Source organism: Phodopus roborovskii, unplaced genomic scaffold, assembly GCF_943737965.1.
Source record: "Phodopus roborovskii unplaced genomic scaffold, PHOROB, whole genome shotgun sequence".
NCBI classification, from domain to species: Eukaryota; Metazoa; Chordata; class Mammalia; order Rodentia; family Cricetidae; genus Phodopus; species Phodopus roborovskii.
In genome coordinates, this window is record NW_026125397.1 from 23,683,262 (window position 1) to 23,699,387 (window position 16,126).

At 44.2% G+C, this 16,126-nt stretch overlaps 1 protein-coding gene across 1 annotated transcript in view; it reads right to left on the reverse strand.

The window, feature by feature from the left end:
• Positions 1-6,066: 6,066 nt before the first annotated feature.
• The window catches only part of Cdc40 (cell division cycle 40), a 36,115-nt gene continuing 26,055 nt past the window's right edge, over positions 6,067-16,126 (reverse strand). Inside the window, exons 10-15 of the mRNA XM_051175562.1 lie at positions 15,216-15,317; positions 13,175-13,290; positions 12,831-12,964; positions 10,619-10,695; positions 8,302-8,446; positions 6,067-7,556 (exon numbers count right to left, since the gene is read on the reverse strand). Coding sequence (XP_051031519.1) covers positions 7,379-7,556; positions 8,302-8,446; positions 10,619-10,695; positions 12,831-12,964; positions 13,175-13,290; positions 15,216-15,317 — 752 coding nt within the window. The 3' untranslated portion in view covers positions 6,067-7,378. The remainder of the gene's footprint in view (positions 7,557-8,301; positions 8,447-10,618; positions 10,696-12,830; positions 12,965-13,174; positions 13,291-15,215; positions 15,318-16,126) is intronic.

Consider the following 16,126-nt stretch of genomic DNA (forward strand, 5'->3'; position numbering starts at 1 on the left):
AAGACGCATCACAAATGTGGCGGCACCTTCTAGGAGCAGCCCAGGAATAAAGCTGGCCTGCTGGCAGCTTGGCCTCGCCCCTTACAGCTGCTGCTTCCTTCACTGAGATCGAAACCACTGTAGCCAGGCTTCCATGGGTGACTGAGGACCAGAAACACTTTAGGTTTGGGGAGAGAGCTGGATTGCTGAGCCACCCAGCCTCTAAGACCAAGCAGCTGCAGAGTTCTCGGTCTCCTGGATGTGATTCAATTGTTATGATTTCAAAGTGAGCTGACTTAATACAATCCTTTAATATTTATTCTCATTCTTTTGTTTCTGTACCTCTAGAGCAGCGGTTCTCAACCTGTGGGCTGCAACCCCTTTGGAGGTCGAATGTCAATTTCACAGGGGTCATCTAAGACCATCAGCAAACACAGAGACTTACAATTATGATTCGTAACAGTAGCAAAATTACAGTTGCGAAGTAGCAACGAAAATAACTTTAGGGTTGGGGGTCAGCGCAGCAAGAGGGGGTGTGTTAAAGGGTCCCTGCACTAGGAAGGCTGAGAACCACTGCTCTAGAGAAACCTGGCTAATATACCTCTCCCTGATTTGTTGGCCAGGGGTGCCCTAGAATAACATGAATAATAAAGGACAGCAATAATAAAAATCCGATATTGGGATTCATGCTGAAAGGTCAGAGAAGCAAAGCAGTCAGCCACTAGCTCTTACCTCTGCCTCAGACCAAACTGGGTGATCCTGTCTCCACAAATCCTCAGAGTGTGATGCTCTCAGTTCCTATCACCTCACATTCCTCTCTGCCCAGCTCTATCACGCCTGCCTCCATCTCCCAGTGTTTGGATTAAAGGCATGAGCTTTGTTACTCTCTTCTCAGGTAGCCCTGGGTGGCCTCGAACTCACAGAGATCCGTCTGCCTCCGTCTCCTGAGTCCTGGAATTAAAGGTGTGCCACCACACTGCCTGGCCTCTATGGCTTGCATTCTGAAACCTCAGGCAAACTTCATTAAATCATAAATAATACATCACCACACCTGGGAGCTTCCAAAACCAACTGAGGTTATTGTCATTGCTCTTGGCTGCCCACCAGAATTTGGTGCAAGACCCTGTTGCTGTAAACACCACACATTTTGGTCACAGGACATTGAGGGGTGAAGATGATACTGTCCATTTTACACAGTGCTGGAAAGTGCCATGTAGCTCTGTGGGGATGGGAAGGTCATGATCAATTTACTAAGTTGCAGTCTCTGTGAACTATAAAAAAGATACACCCATGGGTGTCAGTGGTTCTGGTGTTGTAGGGGTAACCACACAGTCCCTGATTGGATTTAAGCTGCTCCACAGGAGAAAAATAAGTGCTTGGTACTGTAGATCTTGTCAAGAACTCAAGGCTGGAGAATTCATAGGTCCCAGCAGTGAACCTACTGCTATTATTTTGCTAAATGGACAATATCAAATTGTCCTCTAAATTTGTGTCTCTCTGCACCCATAGAACAGCGCAGCTCTCAGACGAGTCAGAACCGGGTGCAATAATGGTTTAATGCAGAAACTCACAAATGGTAGAAGTGCAGAGAGCTCACCACAAATCAGACTTCTGTATCTCACCCAACCTGGAAGGCACAGGTTGCTGTGGGGGGAAGGGGGGGATCCTAAGACTAGAGGCTGGGAGGGCCAGACCTAAACAGTGTTTTCTGGACAAGATCACTGCAATCAAGAATTCATAGCACCTGTGGTTGCCTGCACAAAACCAAGCAATCAACATCCAGCATGGCTCTCTCATTCCTGAGATGCTGCTGACAGTTGCTTCTGGGGCGAGGAGAGTCTGGTTTGTAAAAAAGGGTGTGACCCCCGAGTAGAGCAGTGACAAGCTAGTGGGCGGTCCTATATGCATGAGTGTACAGGCTGCACAAATGTGACTCAGAGCTATTTAAACAAATGAAGTTGGGAAGGGGGCGTAAGGCGTAGATCTGGAAAGAGTTAGGGCAGAATAGTATTATAATTATTTATAATTCTCAAATAATAAAGATATATTTGAAATGGCTGAGGATTCAAAACAACTGAACTTCTTTTAATTAAAAACAGTGTTTGGACCCCGGAGAGTACAGGTCTCAGTATTCATATTGGGTTGTTTTGAAGTGACTGTTACTTCAGCTCTAGGAGATCTGACATCTTCTTCCAGCATCTGTGGGCACACACACAGCCATGTGCCTGCTTGCACACACATGCTCACACACACAAGTCAATCTTTTAAAACTGCTTCTGTGCTGGGTTAGTGATGGGAGATGATGTTCTGTAAATATGTTTCTCTTATTGGTTAATGAAGAAAGCACTGTTGGCCAATAGGAAAGCAAGATAGGCAGGACTAAGGGACAAGGAGGATTCTGGGAGAGCTAGGAGGAGATTCATCATGGAGGATGGAGAGAGTAGAGGTCCGAATCCTTTCTCCAGTAAGATGAGACCACGTGGAAACACTTAGATTGATAGAAATGGGTTAATAGTTAAAACAGAGCTAGCCAATAAGAAATGCTAGTCAACAGCTTTATATCTAATACAGCATCTCTGTGTTATTTGGGGCTGGCGCGGCTGTGGGACCAGGCTGGTGGGAAAACTGCTCGTAACAGGGTAGAAGTCAGCCTCATGTATGCTGAGCTCATTTCTCGTTCAAGAACTGACTTTTAAGTGATACTTATTTTTACAATTAAAAACTGTAAAGCTTATATTTGATTGAGTAACTGGAAAAATTTAAAGAATGCTTGCAACAACTTGGTAGGTAAATTTACTTTGTATGAAATATAATTTTTTAAAAGAAAAATTGTCTGAATTGAAATATGTTATCAGTGCAAAATACAATATTTCAAAGTCTTAGGCTGCAAAAATAAAATACTAATTGTCAAAATTGAATACATGAAATAAATATATGAAATAAAATTTAGACATGTTAAATAAAATATAAAATTAACTGCCCACTTTTACCTGGTGTTTAAAAAAGTTAAAACTAACGTAAGATTAATATTTCTATCAGGATATATTATACATATACATATATATAAAATTATAACAATCTCTGTTTCCTTCTTCATATTTATTTAATTGGTTTTTCTAGACAGGGTTTCTCTGTCTAATGGTCCTGGCTGTCCTGGAACTCACTCTGTAGACCAGGCTGGCCTTGAACTCACAGAGATCCACCTGCCTCTGCCTCCTGAGTGCTGGGATTAAAGTCGTGCGCCGCCAATGCCTGGCCAACAGAATCTGTCTGTACAAGTACAGAAATCTAAAAGTGTGTCTACAATACGATTCCTGGAGCTAAGGCTCAGGGCCCACTATGGAAGAGGGATAGAAAAACTCTAAGAGCCAGAGGAGCAGGGAGTTTGCTGTGAGACTCTGTCAACCAGCAACCTCAGAATTCACCAGAATGACTGCCTAAATACTAGCTGAACAAGGATGCCACCAACAGACACGCTAAGGTGGGAAGGAGAAAAAAGTCAGGGGGCCTCAGCCTAGACAAGGAGCTACAGGCAACTAAGGAATACTGAAACAGAGATGTAGTCTCTCCCCCAGGAAAGGGCAGACCAGCTGGTTATCCAACACCAAATAGTGGGCCCCGAGAACACACATACCAGTAATATTACACAGACTCAGCAGGCTGTAATTCTGTACTTGGGAACACACACGCTTCAATAATTAATGAGAAAGGTAACAGATTTGAAAGGGAGAAAGGAGGGTTACATAGGAGGACTTGGAGGGAAAGAAGGGAAGGGATATAATATCAAAAACGAGAACTACTTTTTAAAACAGCATCAATCCTAAAATGTTTAATCTGGGCACGGTGACGCGCCCCTTCAATCCTAGCATTTGGGAGGCAGAGGCAAGCAATTCTCTTGTGAGTTCAAGCCCAGGCTGCTCTACAAAACAAACAAACCAACCAACAAATGTTTGAGATTTGAGTTAAAACCTGGAGATCTAAAATGCTGGAAACTGGAGAGCAGGGAGCTAAAAATAAAGGCAGTCAATACAGGTGTGCTGGTTAGGGTCCATGAGATTAACACGAACCAATACACTCCTGGGAAGAGGGCTGCTTAACGGAGGAATGGCCTCCATGTCGGCATATCTGTGGGCCGTTTTCTTGATTGCTAGTCCAGGAAGGAGGGCCCAGCCCACTGTGGGCCATGCCATCCCCGGGGCCGGTGGGCCTGGACTATTTAACAATAAGGAAAGTAGCTGCGCAAGGCCCGGGAAGCAGCTGTGGTTTCTGCAGCTGGGTTATGCTCGGCTTCCGTTGGCCGTGGGCTGGCATGTCGCTGTAAGGCCCAGGACGCCTTTTGCTCCCAGTTGCTTTTGGCTATGGTGTTTATCACAGCCACAGAAAACACACTGGGACAATGGCGCAGTGGAATCGATGTTCTCTCTTCCACTGTCGCTGAAAACGAAGCCATCTCTGTGGTGGTGTCTTGCTTGTACAAATAAAGCCTGTCTGGAGGTCAGAGAATGGAGCTCGCCACAAGCACTTCCTGTACAGACAGACAGGAAGCGAAGGGTGGAAGCAGGGAGAAACAGGGCCTCGCCCTCTTGTCTGCTGAGACACTAAGGTCAGGTGTGGCGGTGGCTTGCTCCTCCTTCTCTGATCTCTCGGCATTTTCCTCCGTATCTGGCTGACTCAGTTTTTAATATTTAGGCCAATACAAAAGTCATTTGGCTGAAAGCCTGTCATTCCCTTTTCCTTAGGTTTTTGGGTAAAACAGGCTGAGGAAGTTGCTTCCGTAATTACGTACATGGAAAGTGTAATACAAGGGCGTGGCATTTGCGCATACATGCAGCCACATGTACTTTTGGCTAGCTAATTTCTTTATCCTAGATTTTTAAACGTCCAAGATAAAATCTGTGATCATAATTTCATTGTTGTTCCCACTAGTGCAGTCTTGTTGGAGGATCATTTGGAGACCTTGCCAACAGTTTTAGTCTGACTTAGAAACAAGAATTCTGCATTTTAAGTGAAGTTCCTGGGGATTTCATAGATACGTCTGTATCTTCAGTTACTGAATCTTTCGTTAGTTCATTCTGTTTATTCACTCACTGATCATATAATTCAACATGAATTTTGTTTCAACGTTTGTGACAAATGCCTTTGTCCTCCTGGCTCCTTTGTACGTGGCCTTGACTATACTCTGTCAACTGGTACTCACTGTGCGTGGATGCTGCTAGTAAACTATGGTGCCCCATTGCTTTAAACTACAGCCTCATCCTGAGACGATAAAATGCGAACATTATGCATCTGATGAAATACGGCAGCAGTATTTCACACTGAGACCCATGTTTAATACTGCCGGAGGGGCTGGGCGGTATTGTGTATTCCCTTCCAGCACCTGAACCTACTGTACCCCCCCCCCCCACTATTTTCTACCACAGTCCAGTCAGCTGATCTCCAAGACGCATCTGCAATTGCTGCTGCTATCAGGTCTCCATGGCTGTCACTCAAAGGCTGACACTTCACTGCCAATCTTCCCTTTTAGGCAGTAACGTGTCCCTCAGGGTCATTCCTTCCACATACGGTACATGCCTGTCACCCAGCATTTGGGAGACGAGAGGCAAGAGAATGGATTCGAACACATCCTTGGCTATACAGTGAGTTTGAGGCCAGCCTGAGGTACACGCACACATGACATGTTTCTCCTCAGGAAGAGCTTGTTTGTTTGGACTTCCTGTTTGTTGTTAAGAGTGGTTCTTCACTCATGGCAGAGCAGTCCAGCTTCAGTGTTTACATGTGAATTCAGTTTAGGGATGCTAACTTCCAGGGAGGAGCTCTGGATGAGGCACACTGCAAAGCTGGGGAAGAGCCTCCCTGTCTGTGCCCTCTGACCCCACACATTGTGCCCTCTCAATGCTCCAAGGGTGCTGAGTTGTGTTTGACTATGTGACTAGAGCACACACATTATTAACATACTATACACCCATGTCCACCTCCAATGTCATTTCTTCCTGTGTGACCCAACCAAGTGAAGATGGTTTGATCTAGTGTGTCTCCATAGACTTAAGCCTAAAAAGACACAAGGAACATTTCAACAGCACTTTCTACAAAAAAAGAATGCTTTATTCAAAAATAGGATCTTTTCAAAAAGGAGAAAACTTTTATGTACAGATACTCGGTTTAGAAACAGTCAAAAACACAATAAGAGAAATCGAGATTCCAAATGTATGACTGGTAACATGCAATACTTTTACCTTTCTCTTACCACATCTCAGTAATTCATTTTGTTCAGACAGTGGTTGGGACTTCCCACCCTACCTGGAAGACAGACATGGCAATGGCTTGGCAGTGCAAAGTTCAGTATACGATTTTTTTTTTTTTTTTTTTTAAAAACATGGTTACTGCCACTCAAACTGGGGGGACACTAAGACATCTTAGTGTCAATGTCTTTTTCAAAGATCTGAAAGGAAGTTTAATTTTTTCTAACATCCATTACTGTTTGTATTCACAAGCAGAATTACAGTAATTTTAAAAACTAAATATGACTTCAGAAAAATCACAAGGTAGTATTTTAGATTATGCCGTCATACTCTGGCCAGAGGGAATTCATGAGTGGCAGAGCCCTAGAGCCCCTGATTTCGGAGAGTGCAGCCAGGTCCTTACTGACAGTGATTACGAGTACATTCATAGCCATGGCTTGCCCTGCCCCCTGGAGCTCCGCCTCCCAGACATCTCCCTTCTGCTTTGCTGTATATGGTCCTGTCCATCTTGATCAGGAAGAGGCAAGGGAGGAACTGTGGCTGCTTTGTAATTTTACATTGCTTAGTACTCAGAGGAACATCGCGGCCAATACAGGTCACTCATTTACAAGTAAAAATATACAACACAGGCCATAAAAACAACAGAACTCGTGAAGCCAAAAGACTAGAACTTGATTCAGTGAAAATGATAGCTATGGACAGTAACCCCAGGCTTCTTTTAGTATATATCAAACTGTTCCCGCCTTTCCGTCCGCTTCGGTTGGGTTGGTAAGTGACTGGCACTTTTTTGAGTCACTAGTTCATCATTTCCTCTAGGATCCCATATCCAACAGGCATTTTTTCTGATCCCAAAAATGATCCTTTCAGTGACATTATGGGGATGGATAAATGCCAACTGCCCGCCAACAATAACTACTTGTCAAATATGGTTAGTTGTCATTCTTCATATAAATAACATCTATAAAGAACAAGATGAAGTTGCCAAGGAACTTAGGAGGCAAATTTACAACGCTCTTACCAAAACCATGGGCAACTTCATAAGGCCATATATGAAAAGATTACCTATAAATCAAGTTGTCATCCAACACATTTTAATAATTAAATAGTTAAATATGACACTGGATCGAAAATGACCCCAGACCGTGAAAGGACTAATGCCACTAATCCCACAATTTAATGAGGCCATCCCAGCCACAGGTGACGACCTTGGAGGTCTCATGTGGGTGCCACACGGCCCCTATGCACACTTTATCATGGGCTTTAAACCGGCTGTAGAGCTTTGTGGTCTTCCAGTCCCAAATGTTCAGCTTTCCATTTCCATCTCCTGAAATCACATAGCTGCAACAGAATGAAAACAAGTCACCATTAGTCACACACCTTACACTGGTGGACAAACAGAGAGGAAATGTGAACGTACTGCACTCAGAAGAATGAACGTACAAGCTGACCGTCGCCAGGCTCCACCCCACCCCCAAACTGCCAACCCAAGAGCTAGAAAGCTATGTTTCACGGATGAGACTGGGAGTCTCTAGACGGGAAGGCCGTAGGCACGTTACGGTGCAGTGAACGTTTATTTTAAACACTTTTAGCTTCAGGATGCTTTGGACATGTCGAAGACTAAGTCAGAGGGAGGAACCAGAGGCCTAATACCATGCCAAATACACAAAGCCACAGGGCCTCTGAATCCCTCCCACCTATATAGTTTTAAATAAGAGTAGAAATGCAGAAATTTCACTCTCGTGACCCAGAAATATCCAAAAGCTGCATTTCTGTTTTCAGTGTAGACAAATATGCACACAAGATTTGATGTCTGTCCAACACTGTGATGAGAAATTCTGGTATCAGCGACATAGAAACGCAGAGAGAAAGCCATGCTGACATAAATAGGAACGTATCAGGGGTTAGAAGGCACAGAGGAAGACCCTACAGAAAAGCCAAATCTAATTTTCATATCTTGTTCTTGCCTTTGTAATGTCGTATCTGTCATTTTGAAAGACAATTACACAGGTCACAGTGACCTGAAGTGTGTTACTGAACATCACTATACCGTATCGTCACATGTGAATATGAAGACTTAACTTACCTCATATCCGGCGAGAAGTCCACCTGACAAGCATAGCCTGCTACCATATGGCCCTTAAAAATTTTCTTCTTATTTAATCTGAATCTGTTCTGTGCTCCAAAAATTAAGATTTGGTTATCCATTGACTGGCATGCTAGCCATTTCCCTGTAGAATGTAATAAGTGACAGATTTTAGAGGAAGATTCAATATTTTTTTTGATGGGGAGGGGTTGAGACAGGGTTTCTCTGTGTAGTCCTGGCTGTCCTGGAACTCGCTCTGTAGACCAGGCTGGTCTCAAACTCAGAGATCCACCTGCCTCTGCCTCCAAAGCACTGGGATCAAAGGCGTGCACAATCACTGCCTGGCTTTTAAATTTTTTGAATAGTTTATTTCAAAAATTTGAGCTGTCATTATTTTTGTGCTCAACACTTTCTTCTTTTGATTTTCGAGACAAGGTTTCTTTGTGCAGTTTTGTACACCAGGCTGGTCCTGAACTCACTGAGATCCACCTGCCTCTGCCTCCCCAGTGCTGGGATTAAAGGCGTGTACCACAACCACCCAGCTCAACTACTTTCTAATACCATAAAAGCAAGTTCCTATAGTATACCTGTAAAGCGTTACAAATCAGTTACTGACAAGAGGTATGCTTTATCTAAAGTAATGGACCCAGCTCCTACAATCCCATTTTGATGTGAGGTACTCTTCCCATCGGGAAGCTTTTGACTTTTTAAAAATAAGGAAACAGTTTCCAAGGTTTGTGTCAACAGAACTAAGTTATTAACAAAACATGTTAAGTGGAATTAATTTATAATAACTCCAGACAATACAACTATAGAATGGAACTGAACTACTGAAGACTAGCTCTGGCGAACGGAAGATTATCAGTAAAAGTGCACCAAAACCAAGGAGCAGGAGACGGCAGCAGCTGTTTCTTAAAGGGCTTGCTGCTTTTCTCTAGCCTGGAGTCCGCAACCCCAGGCCCTGAGCACAGTACTTACTCACATCTTAGACACTTGTAAAAATTACCCAAGAAACAGTCCTAGCCCTGCTTGAGCGAGGTAAAGGCTTCTTCAAGAAGGGCGAAAAACCAATACATGAAGTTCTGAACCCTGATGCCTGGGGGTACATACGGGGACTGACAAAGTGTACGGACTCGGCCATTTTTCTATGACAGGGTTCTTGCCAACTGTCACTGAGCGGCCACAGAAAGGCAGATGGAGGGGTAGATGCTCCCTGCCCTCTGTCTACTCCCAGGGCAGCTCTGAAAACACACACTCACAGAGCTTGATGGTATCAGTGTGCCTACTGCTACTTAAAAGACAATGGATTACTGAACAGGAAACAATATTCATTTATTTTGTTTTTAGAGATGCAGCTTTGTTTCCCACAACCCCCAGTACCCTTTCTTTTCAACTTGGGCCCTGCCGTCAACAAGAACAAACTGCTAGGGCTGGAGAGATGACTCAGTGGTTAAAAACACCGGATGCTCTTCCAGAGAACACGGGTCCATTTTCCAGCACCCACTTGACAGCTCACAACTGTAATTCTTTGTCTGTAATTCCAGTTCTAGGGGATCTGACAGACACTCTCACATAGACATACATGTAGGCAAAACATTAATACATATAAAAAACTAAAAACAAAAGAACACACCATTAACACTCCATGCCATGAGTGGGCTGCACGAAGCATGAGCAGTCAAAGGAAGACAGGTATGTGCCATGAAGGAGAGGGACTCCAGACGTGAGCACCGATACCAGCTCAACAAAGCCGTGTGGCCCAGAGGATTATACCTGTGCATGTTTGTCCACAGAGTGTAAGGAGGGCGAGGGCTCATCAGACAAGCTCCCCACTGTGGTGACCTATTCCTGCTAGCCATCAAACCCTACAGAAAATGTAGACGACAACTAACCCCAATGTCAAACAGGGCTGAAAAACGGCTCTGAAAAACCTTTTACAGGCAAATTGCTAAAATGTTCTCATTCTGAAGAATCAAGACCACAATTTCCTATTCTCCTGAAAGTGCTTATTAAATGACTTACTGAACCTGATCTGTGTTGGAAGAAAAATTATTAAAAACCAAGAAGCAAAAAAAAAAAAAAAACCAACTGTCAGAAATCCTTCATGTCAACTGTGTTATTGATTCTTTTATTTTTCCATAACAAAAGAGTGGGTACGTGTTCACATAGAAAAACCAGTAATTACTCCTGCTGCTGAGTGGGTTTCTTACACAAGCACGGACTTCCCGCCTCCCCTACACGCAGTGCCCTTAGGACTCCAGCCATTGCCCCGTGTCTCAGTAGCTCATTTTAGAGCACACCCTACTTTCCAACTCACCGTTTGGAGACAGAGTCACTGCAGGCATGGAGTGCATGCTGGGCTCTGCTATGTACTTAAAATCCACAGGGATATCCCTAAAAGTTGAAAATTGCGCACATATTAGAATGAGAAATCCACAAAAGCACATTTGGAAGAATTACCCAAATTTATCCAAATAAAAGCAACGTGCTATCCATTAAACTTCCAGGGTGCAGTTTATTATTAAAAAGCTTTTATTTTACAAATGACTTTCTGTGAAAACTTTAACAACATTAGTAGTTCTAGTTTCTAGTTCTGAGACTTACCTTTGGCTCTTATATTGCTAAATGTCCTCAAAAAGATTCATGTCCTCCCTTTGAATTTATCACTAGTGGGTAGTGAATTTTATAGCATGGGTGAAGACTAGACTGTTCTAAATCAAGCAACCACATCCTGGGGTCAATCTTTAGTAAACACAGCAACAGGAGCCTTGGTACCATCAACTACAACAGTGTCAAGGGACCCTTCCACAGGGCCACACATCTGGTGTTCTCCACATCGGGTGTTTACATTATGATTCATAACATTAGCAAAAATTGTAGTTATGAAGTAGCAACAAAACAATTTTACTGTTGGGATCAGCATGACACGAGGAACTACATAAAAGGGTCACGGCATCAGGAAGGTTGAGAACCACCATTCTAAAACAAGAACTAAATCCGAACAACCCTTGGAAAATCACTATGTATGGCAAAAATGCCTGCTAGACATAGTTAAATGTCATAAATACAGCATCAATTTTCTACTTAGAATCTGTGATTCAATTATAACAAGGTTGGAACTGATTTCAGATCATCTGGTTTGGAAATGAACTTATCAAAAAGCTAACAAGTCTGTGGCATTTTAAAAAGAAAAGATAAACAGCAATGTTTATTCATTTCTACAAAATTTTCTTTAAGAAATATTTTATCATAATAAACACCTTTGGTTAGAAGACACTAACAAACCCCCATGCCTACTGACATACTTTCAGCAGACTTGAAGGCCACAGCTGCTGGTATGTACCGTAACCTCCAGCTCTTAATAGTGCTTGCATAGCACTATTAAAGAAAGCCCAGCATCCTTTGGCTGTTTGCTTTTAAGTAGCTATGTTTATGTGTATGGGAACCTTGTGTGCTTGTGTCTGTGGAAGACAGGGGAAGGCATCCAATCCCCTGGAACTGAGCTAAGCAGACCGCTCTGAGCTCTGACTTCATTTTTTTATATTTTTTATTTCTTGAGACGGGGCTTCTCTGTATTGCTTTGGAGCCTGTCCTGGAACTCGATCTCTAGACCAGGCTGGCCTCAAACTCACAGAGATTCACCTGCCTCTGCCTCCCGAGTGCTGGGATTAAAGGCATGCGCCAATGACGCCTGGCCCAAGCTCTGATTTTACTAAGAAAGATTGCCACTTATTTATTTGTAACTAAATCATAAAACAATCATGACCCTTAGTAAAACCAGTTTAAGTATTTTTTTTTTGACTTTAGAAAAACATTTTTTTTTTTTTTTGATAAAAGGAAAAAGTATTCAATATATCTATGCTTGTTTAAAGCTGACACAACGGGTAACTCAGGGCATGAATGATTACAAAGCAGGCATTAAGAAAGCTAAAAGTTTGGTATCTTCTTTAGATTTGTTCTAAGGCCAGGATGCTTATGTGTGACCATCACACACCGAAACGAAGCCAAACATCTTACACTTTGCCCGCCATTTTGCAAAGAAGAATAAGCAAGCTATCTAGTAGAGACTGTGAGGGGGCTGGTGAGATGACAGCGGGTGGAGTGTGCACCTGTGTTTGATCTCCAGACTCACAATGAAGGAGCCTGGCTCCTCAGAGTTGTCCTTGACCTCCACTGTACTCGGGAAACACAAGCCAAGACTCTGACTCTCTCTCTTTCTCTCTCTCTCTCACACACACACACACACACACACACGTACAAAAACAGCAAGTAAACAGCAAAGAGCATGTGTGATACCACAATATGACAGCTATCATGACCACAAAACCAGCAGTTCAAACCCGCGTACTTCGGAGGGTTCTCCAGAGACTGTGAAGGACAGTAAGTTTAGATCTCAATTTCCAAACCAAAACACTTTGGCTAGAAAAATATGCAATAGCTGCATGTTATCAGGCTTTGGCTTTGACTATAATTTTTATTTTTATGTATCTATTTGTTTTATAAAAGTCATTTTATTGATGAAAACTCACCACTCCCAAACTCGTAGGCTCTTATCATCGGACGTACTCACAAATCTTCGATTCTCATCCACAAAAACAATAGTATTAACAGCTCCCAAATGCCGATCGTATTCCTGCACAATCTCCCCACTGCGAATGTCCCACTGTGCAGCAACAAGAGAGAGGGGCAGATGAGATGGGCTCATAACAAGCAGCGGACTACACTCTGGAACCTAAGGGCTCCTAGCAACCATGCCCATCACCTGACCGCTCCCTTCCACGCACGCAAGGACCAGCAAAGCAGCAAACGTCAACAGCGAACTGAGAGCTCTGTTCTCTTCACAGGCCTAGCAGACGCCCCGAGAAAGGCTCACCTGTACGATCTTTTTGTCAGACATCCCGGCCACAAACAGGTTTTGCTTGTCTTCATCAGGATTGAACTTGACACAATAGGGTACTTTTCGGTTTGTAAATCTTGATATACACTGTCCTAAACCAGAGTCAAATTAAACAAGAAAAGTTAAGTTTCATCCTTTATCAAACAGTCACTCCTCAGTGACGTCCAGGGAGGGCGCCCGCCTGCTCTCAATGCACTGCACTGGTACTTTCCACAGAGCTGTAACACTAAACACTTCTCTCCAGGAGCTGGGGAGAAGGCTCCATCGGTAAGAACGCTCTCAGTGCAGGTGAAGCATCACGTAAACTGCCAGGCATGGCCGTGCACATCTGCAAACCCAGGAGGGGCGGGGGCTGGGGGCGGGGGGGGGCAGGGTGGAGACACAGGGATCCCGGGAGCTTGCTGGCCAGTGTCTGGCAAATCTGGTAAGCTTTCAGCTTCCAGTTCAGTTGAAAGACCCTACACTTTGAGGAAATAAGGTAGACTCTCTCTCTCTCTCTCTCTCTCTCTCTCTCTCTGTACATACTACATATAGAGACAAATTACAATTAGATCAATGCATGGGATATTTTGAGCAACAGAAAACATTATTGGTACAAGCCATGAGACTGAATATGAGATGTCAAGCTGAGTGATGAGTTAGAAATGAAGAGAAATCAAGGCATAATTCTACTACAAGTTCTTTAAGAACAGGCAAAGGATCTCTGGAGACAGCAGTTCTGTTGTTGGCGGAGTGGGTGCAGACTAGGAAAGGACACAAGAACTCTACAGTATGCTAGAATGTTCTATGTCTTACCTTGGTGGTGGTTAAAACAAATATGTAGAAGCTTACTATTAAAAAACAATGAATAACTGTGCACTTTATACTTAGGTATATCTTAATTTTTCGGCGCTGCAGGATGGTTACCTTTTAGCCTTGGGGACACTAGCCTGGCCACACACTGACAGGAAGAGTTTAGGCGGGAGAAACTTTGCCACTCTCCAGATGATGGCAATGTAAAGTCAGAAGTGAGGGCCACTACAAGCAAGGCAAGGTGATGGGACGTCCTTCTGCGTGCTGTGAAATGTTTCTTTTATTGGTTGGTGAATAAAGCTGCTTCGGTCAATGGACAGGCAGGATTTAGCCAGGCGGGAAAGCCAAACAGGGATAGAGAAGGGTGGCAGGCGAGAGGCTGGGGCATCACAGGTAAGCCAAGACCACGTGGGAATGTACAGATTAATAGAACTGGGTTAGTAAATAGGAGAGCTGGCCATCGTTTATAATCAATATAAGCCTCCGTGTGTTTACTTGGGACTAAATGGCTGCGGGACCGGGCAGAACAGAAACTTCCGTCTACAGTGAGGAACCTGGGTGGGAGTCAGGGTGACCTTGGGTTGAACCAACTCTGCCACTGCCTAGCTCTGTGCTCTAGAGAAACCTACTTTCAGGATCAGTTTCCTCACCAGTAATGTAAGATTAGCACATGCTAAAATCTATTATAGATACCAATGTCCTGTAAACACTAACTTGGAAAAATCACAGGTGGATTTTTTGTTTTATCTTCAGACTGGCCTCTACCTCACGGTCTCCTGCCTTAGCCTCATGAGTGCAGCGATTGTAGCTATGTACCTTCATTCCTGACGCCAAAGGACGTTTCCTAATAACACACAATTATACCATCACAAAATACCCATGCAATTAATGTGGCTGTAATAAGTAAAACCCACTGGCCCACGTGAGTTCAGATCTACGTTACTGAGTCAGGCCATTACATTACATTTGCTCTCGGTCTGTGCAGTGACTGTACTAGACACGGGGAGTAAGGAGACTGGTCAGGCAGTGGGCGGAATGCTTTGTCTGTCCATCAGTGTTTGCCGTATGAACATAGGGGCGAGGCTGCTTCCCAGGGAAACCACGGGTGTGCAGACGAGCTTCAGTCTAAGCGCACTGAGCTATCAGTGCAGCCGGTGGAGAAGGCGTCGCCTCGCCTGGGCCGGCCTTACAGGCGTGCTAACTCAGGAGAGTGCGCAGCACTTACCCGTCTCGGTGTCCCAGAGTTTCAGGTACCTGTCATAGGCCGCACTGAGGAACTGTGTCCCCGCAGTGTTGAAGCAGATGTCTCTCACGGCTTTGCTGTGACCTAGGAGAACAACAGAAGCTATGGTGACATCAGGGGCTGCCCCTGCACGCATGGCACAAGGGGCGTACTCAACAGCGGGCTCGGGGAAGCGGCAAGTCAGCCCCCAGCCTCATCTCCTGCTTTACCGGCAATCTGTGCGCACAGGCTGCGGGTGGGGTGGGGTGGGGTGGGGTGGGGGTGGCTGTTTGTCTTCCTTCAAGATGCTCTGCAGGTGGTTCCGCTGGGCTATATTTTGTTAAGAACAGTCGTGGCATCTTTTAACATGCAGTGTGCACATAGATGACTAATCAGCTAAGAATCTAGTGAGATCTATCTCCTGTTCTAATTACCGTCAGCCAAAGAAATGAAGCTGAGATTTTGGGGGTTCACTTCCAGATTGCTCACCATGTTGGAAGTAAAACCAAAGTGTTCCAAGCCTCATGTATATTGTGTATTTCTGTGATCCTAATTCCATTAAAACTGATGCTAGCTCTTTTTTTTTTTAAGATTTTTAAAAAAAATTTTATTATACATATTGATCCCAGTTCCCCCCTCCCTCCCTCCCCCCTCCCTCCCTCCCTCTCTTTTCCTCTCTCCCATCTTCCCATGCCCCCTCCCAGCCCTCCACCCCCACTCCACATGTAAGGCCTCACCTGGAAGGCCTTCCAGGAGGGGGCATCTAAATTTGTCAAGTCATTTGGAGTAGGGTCTAGGCCCTCCCTCCTGTCTCTAGGTTAAGGGAGGATCCCTCCATGGGGAATGCGCTCCCAAAGTCCTTCTGTATACCAGCTCTACTTTTTAAAAGATGTTATTCTGACACTAAATTAATT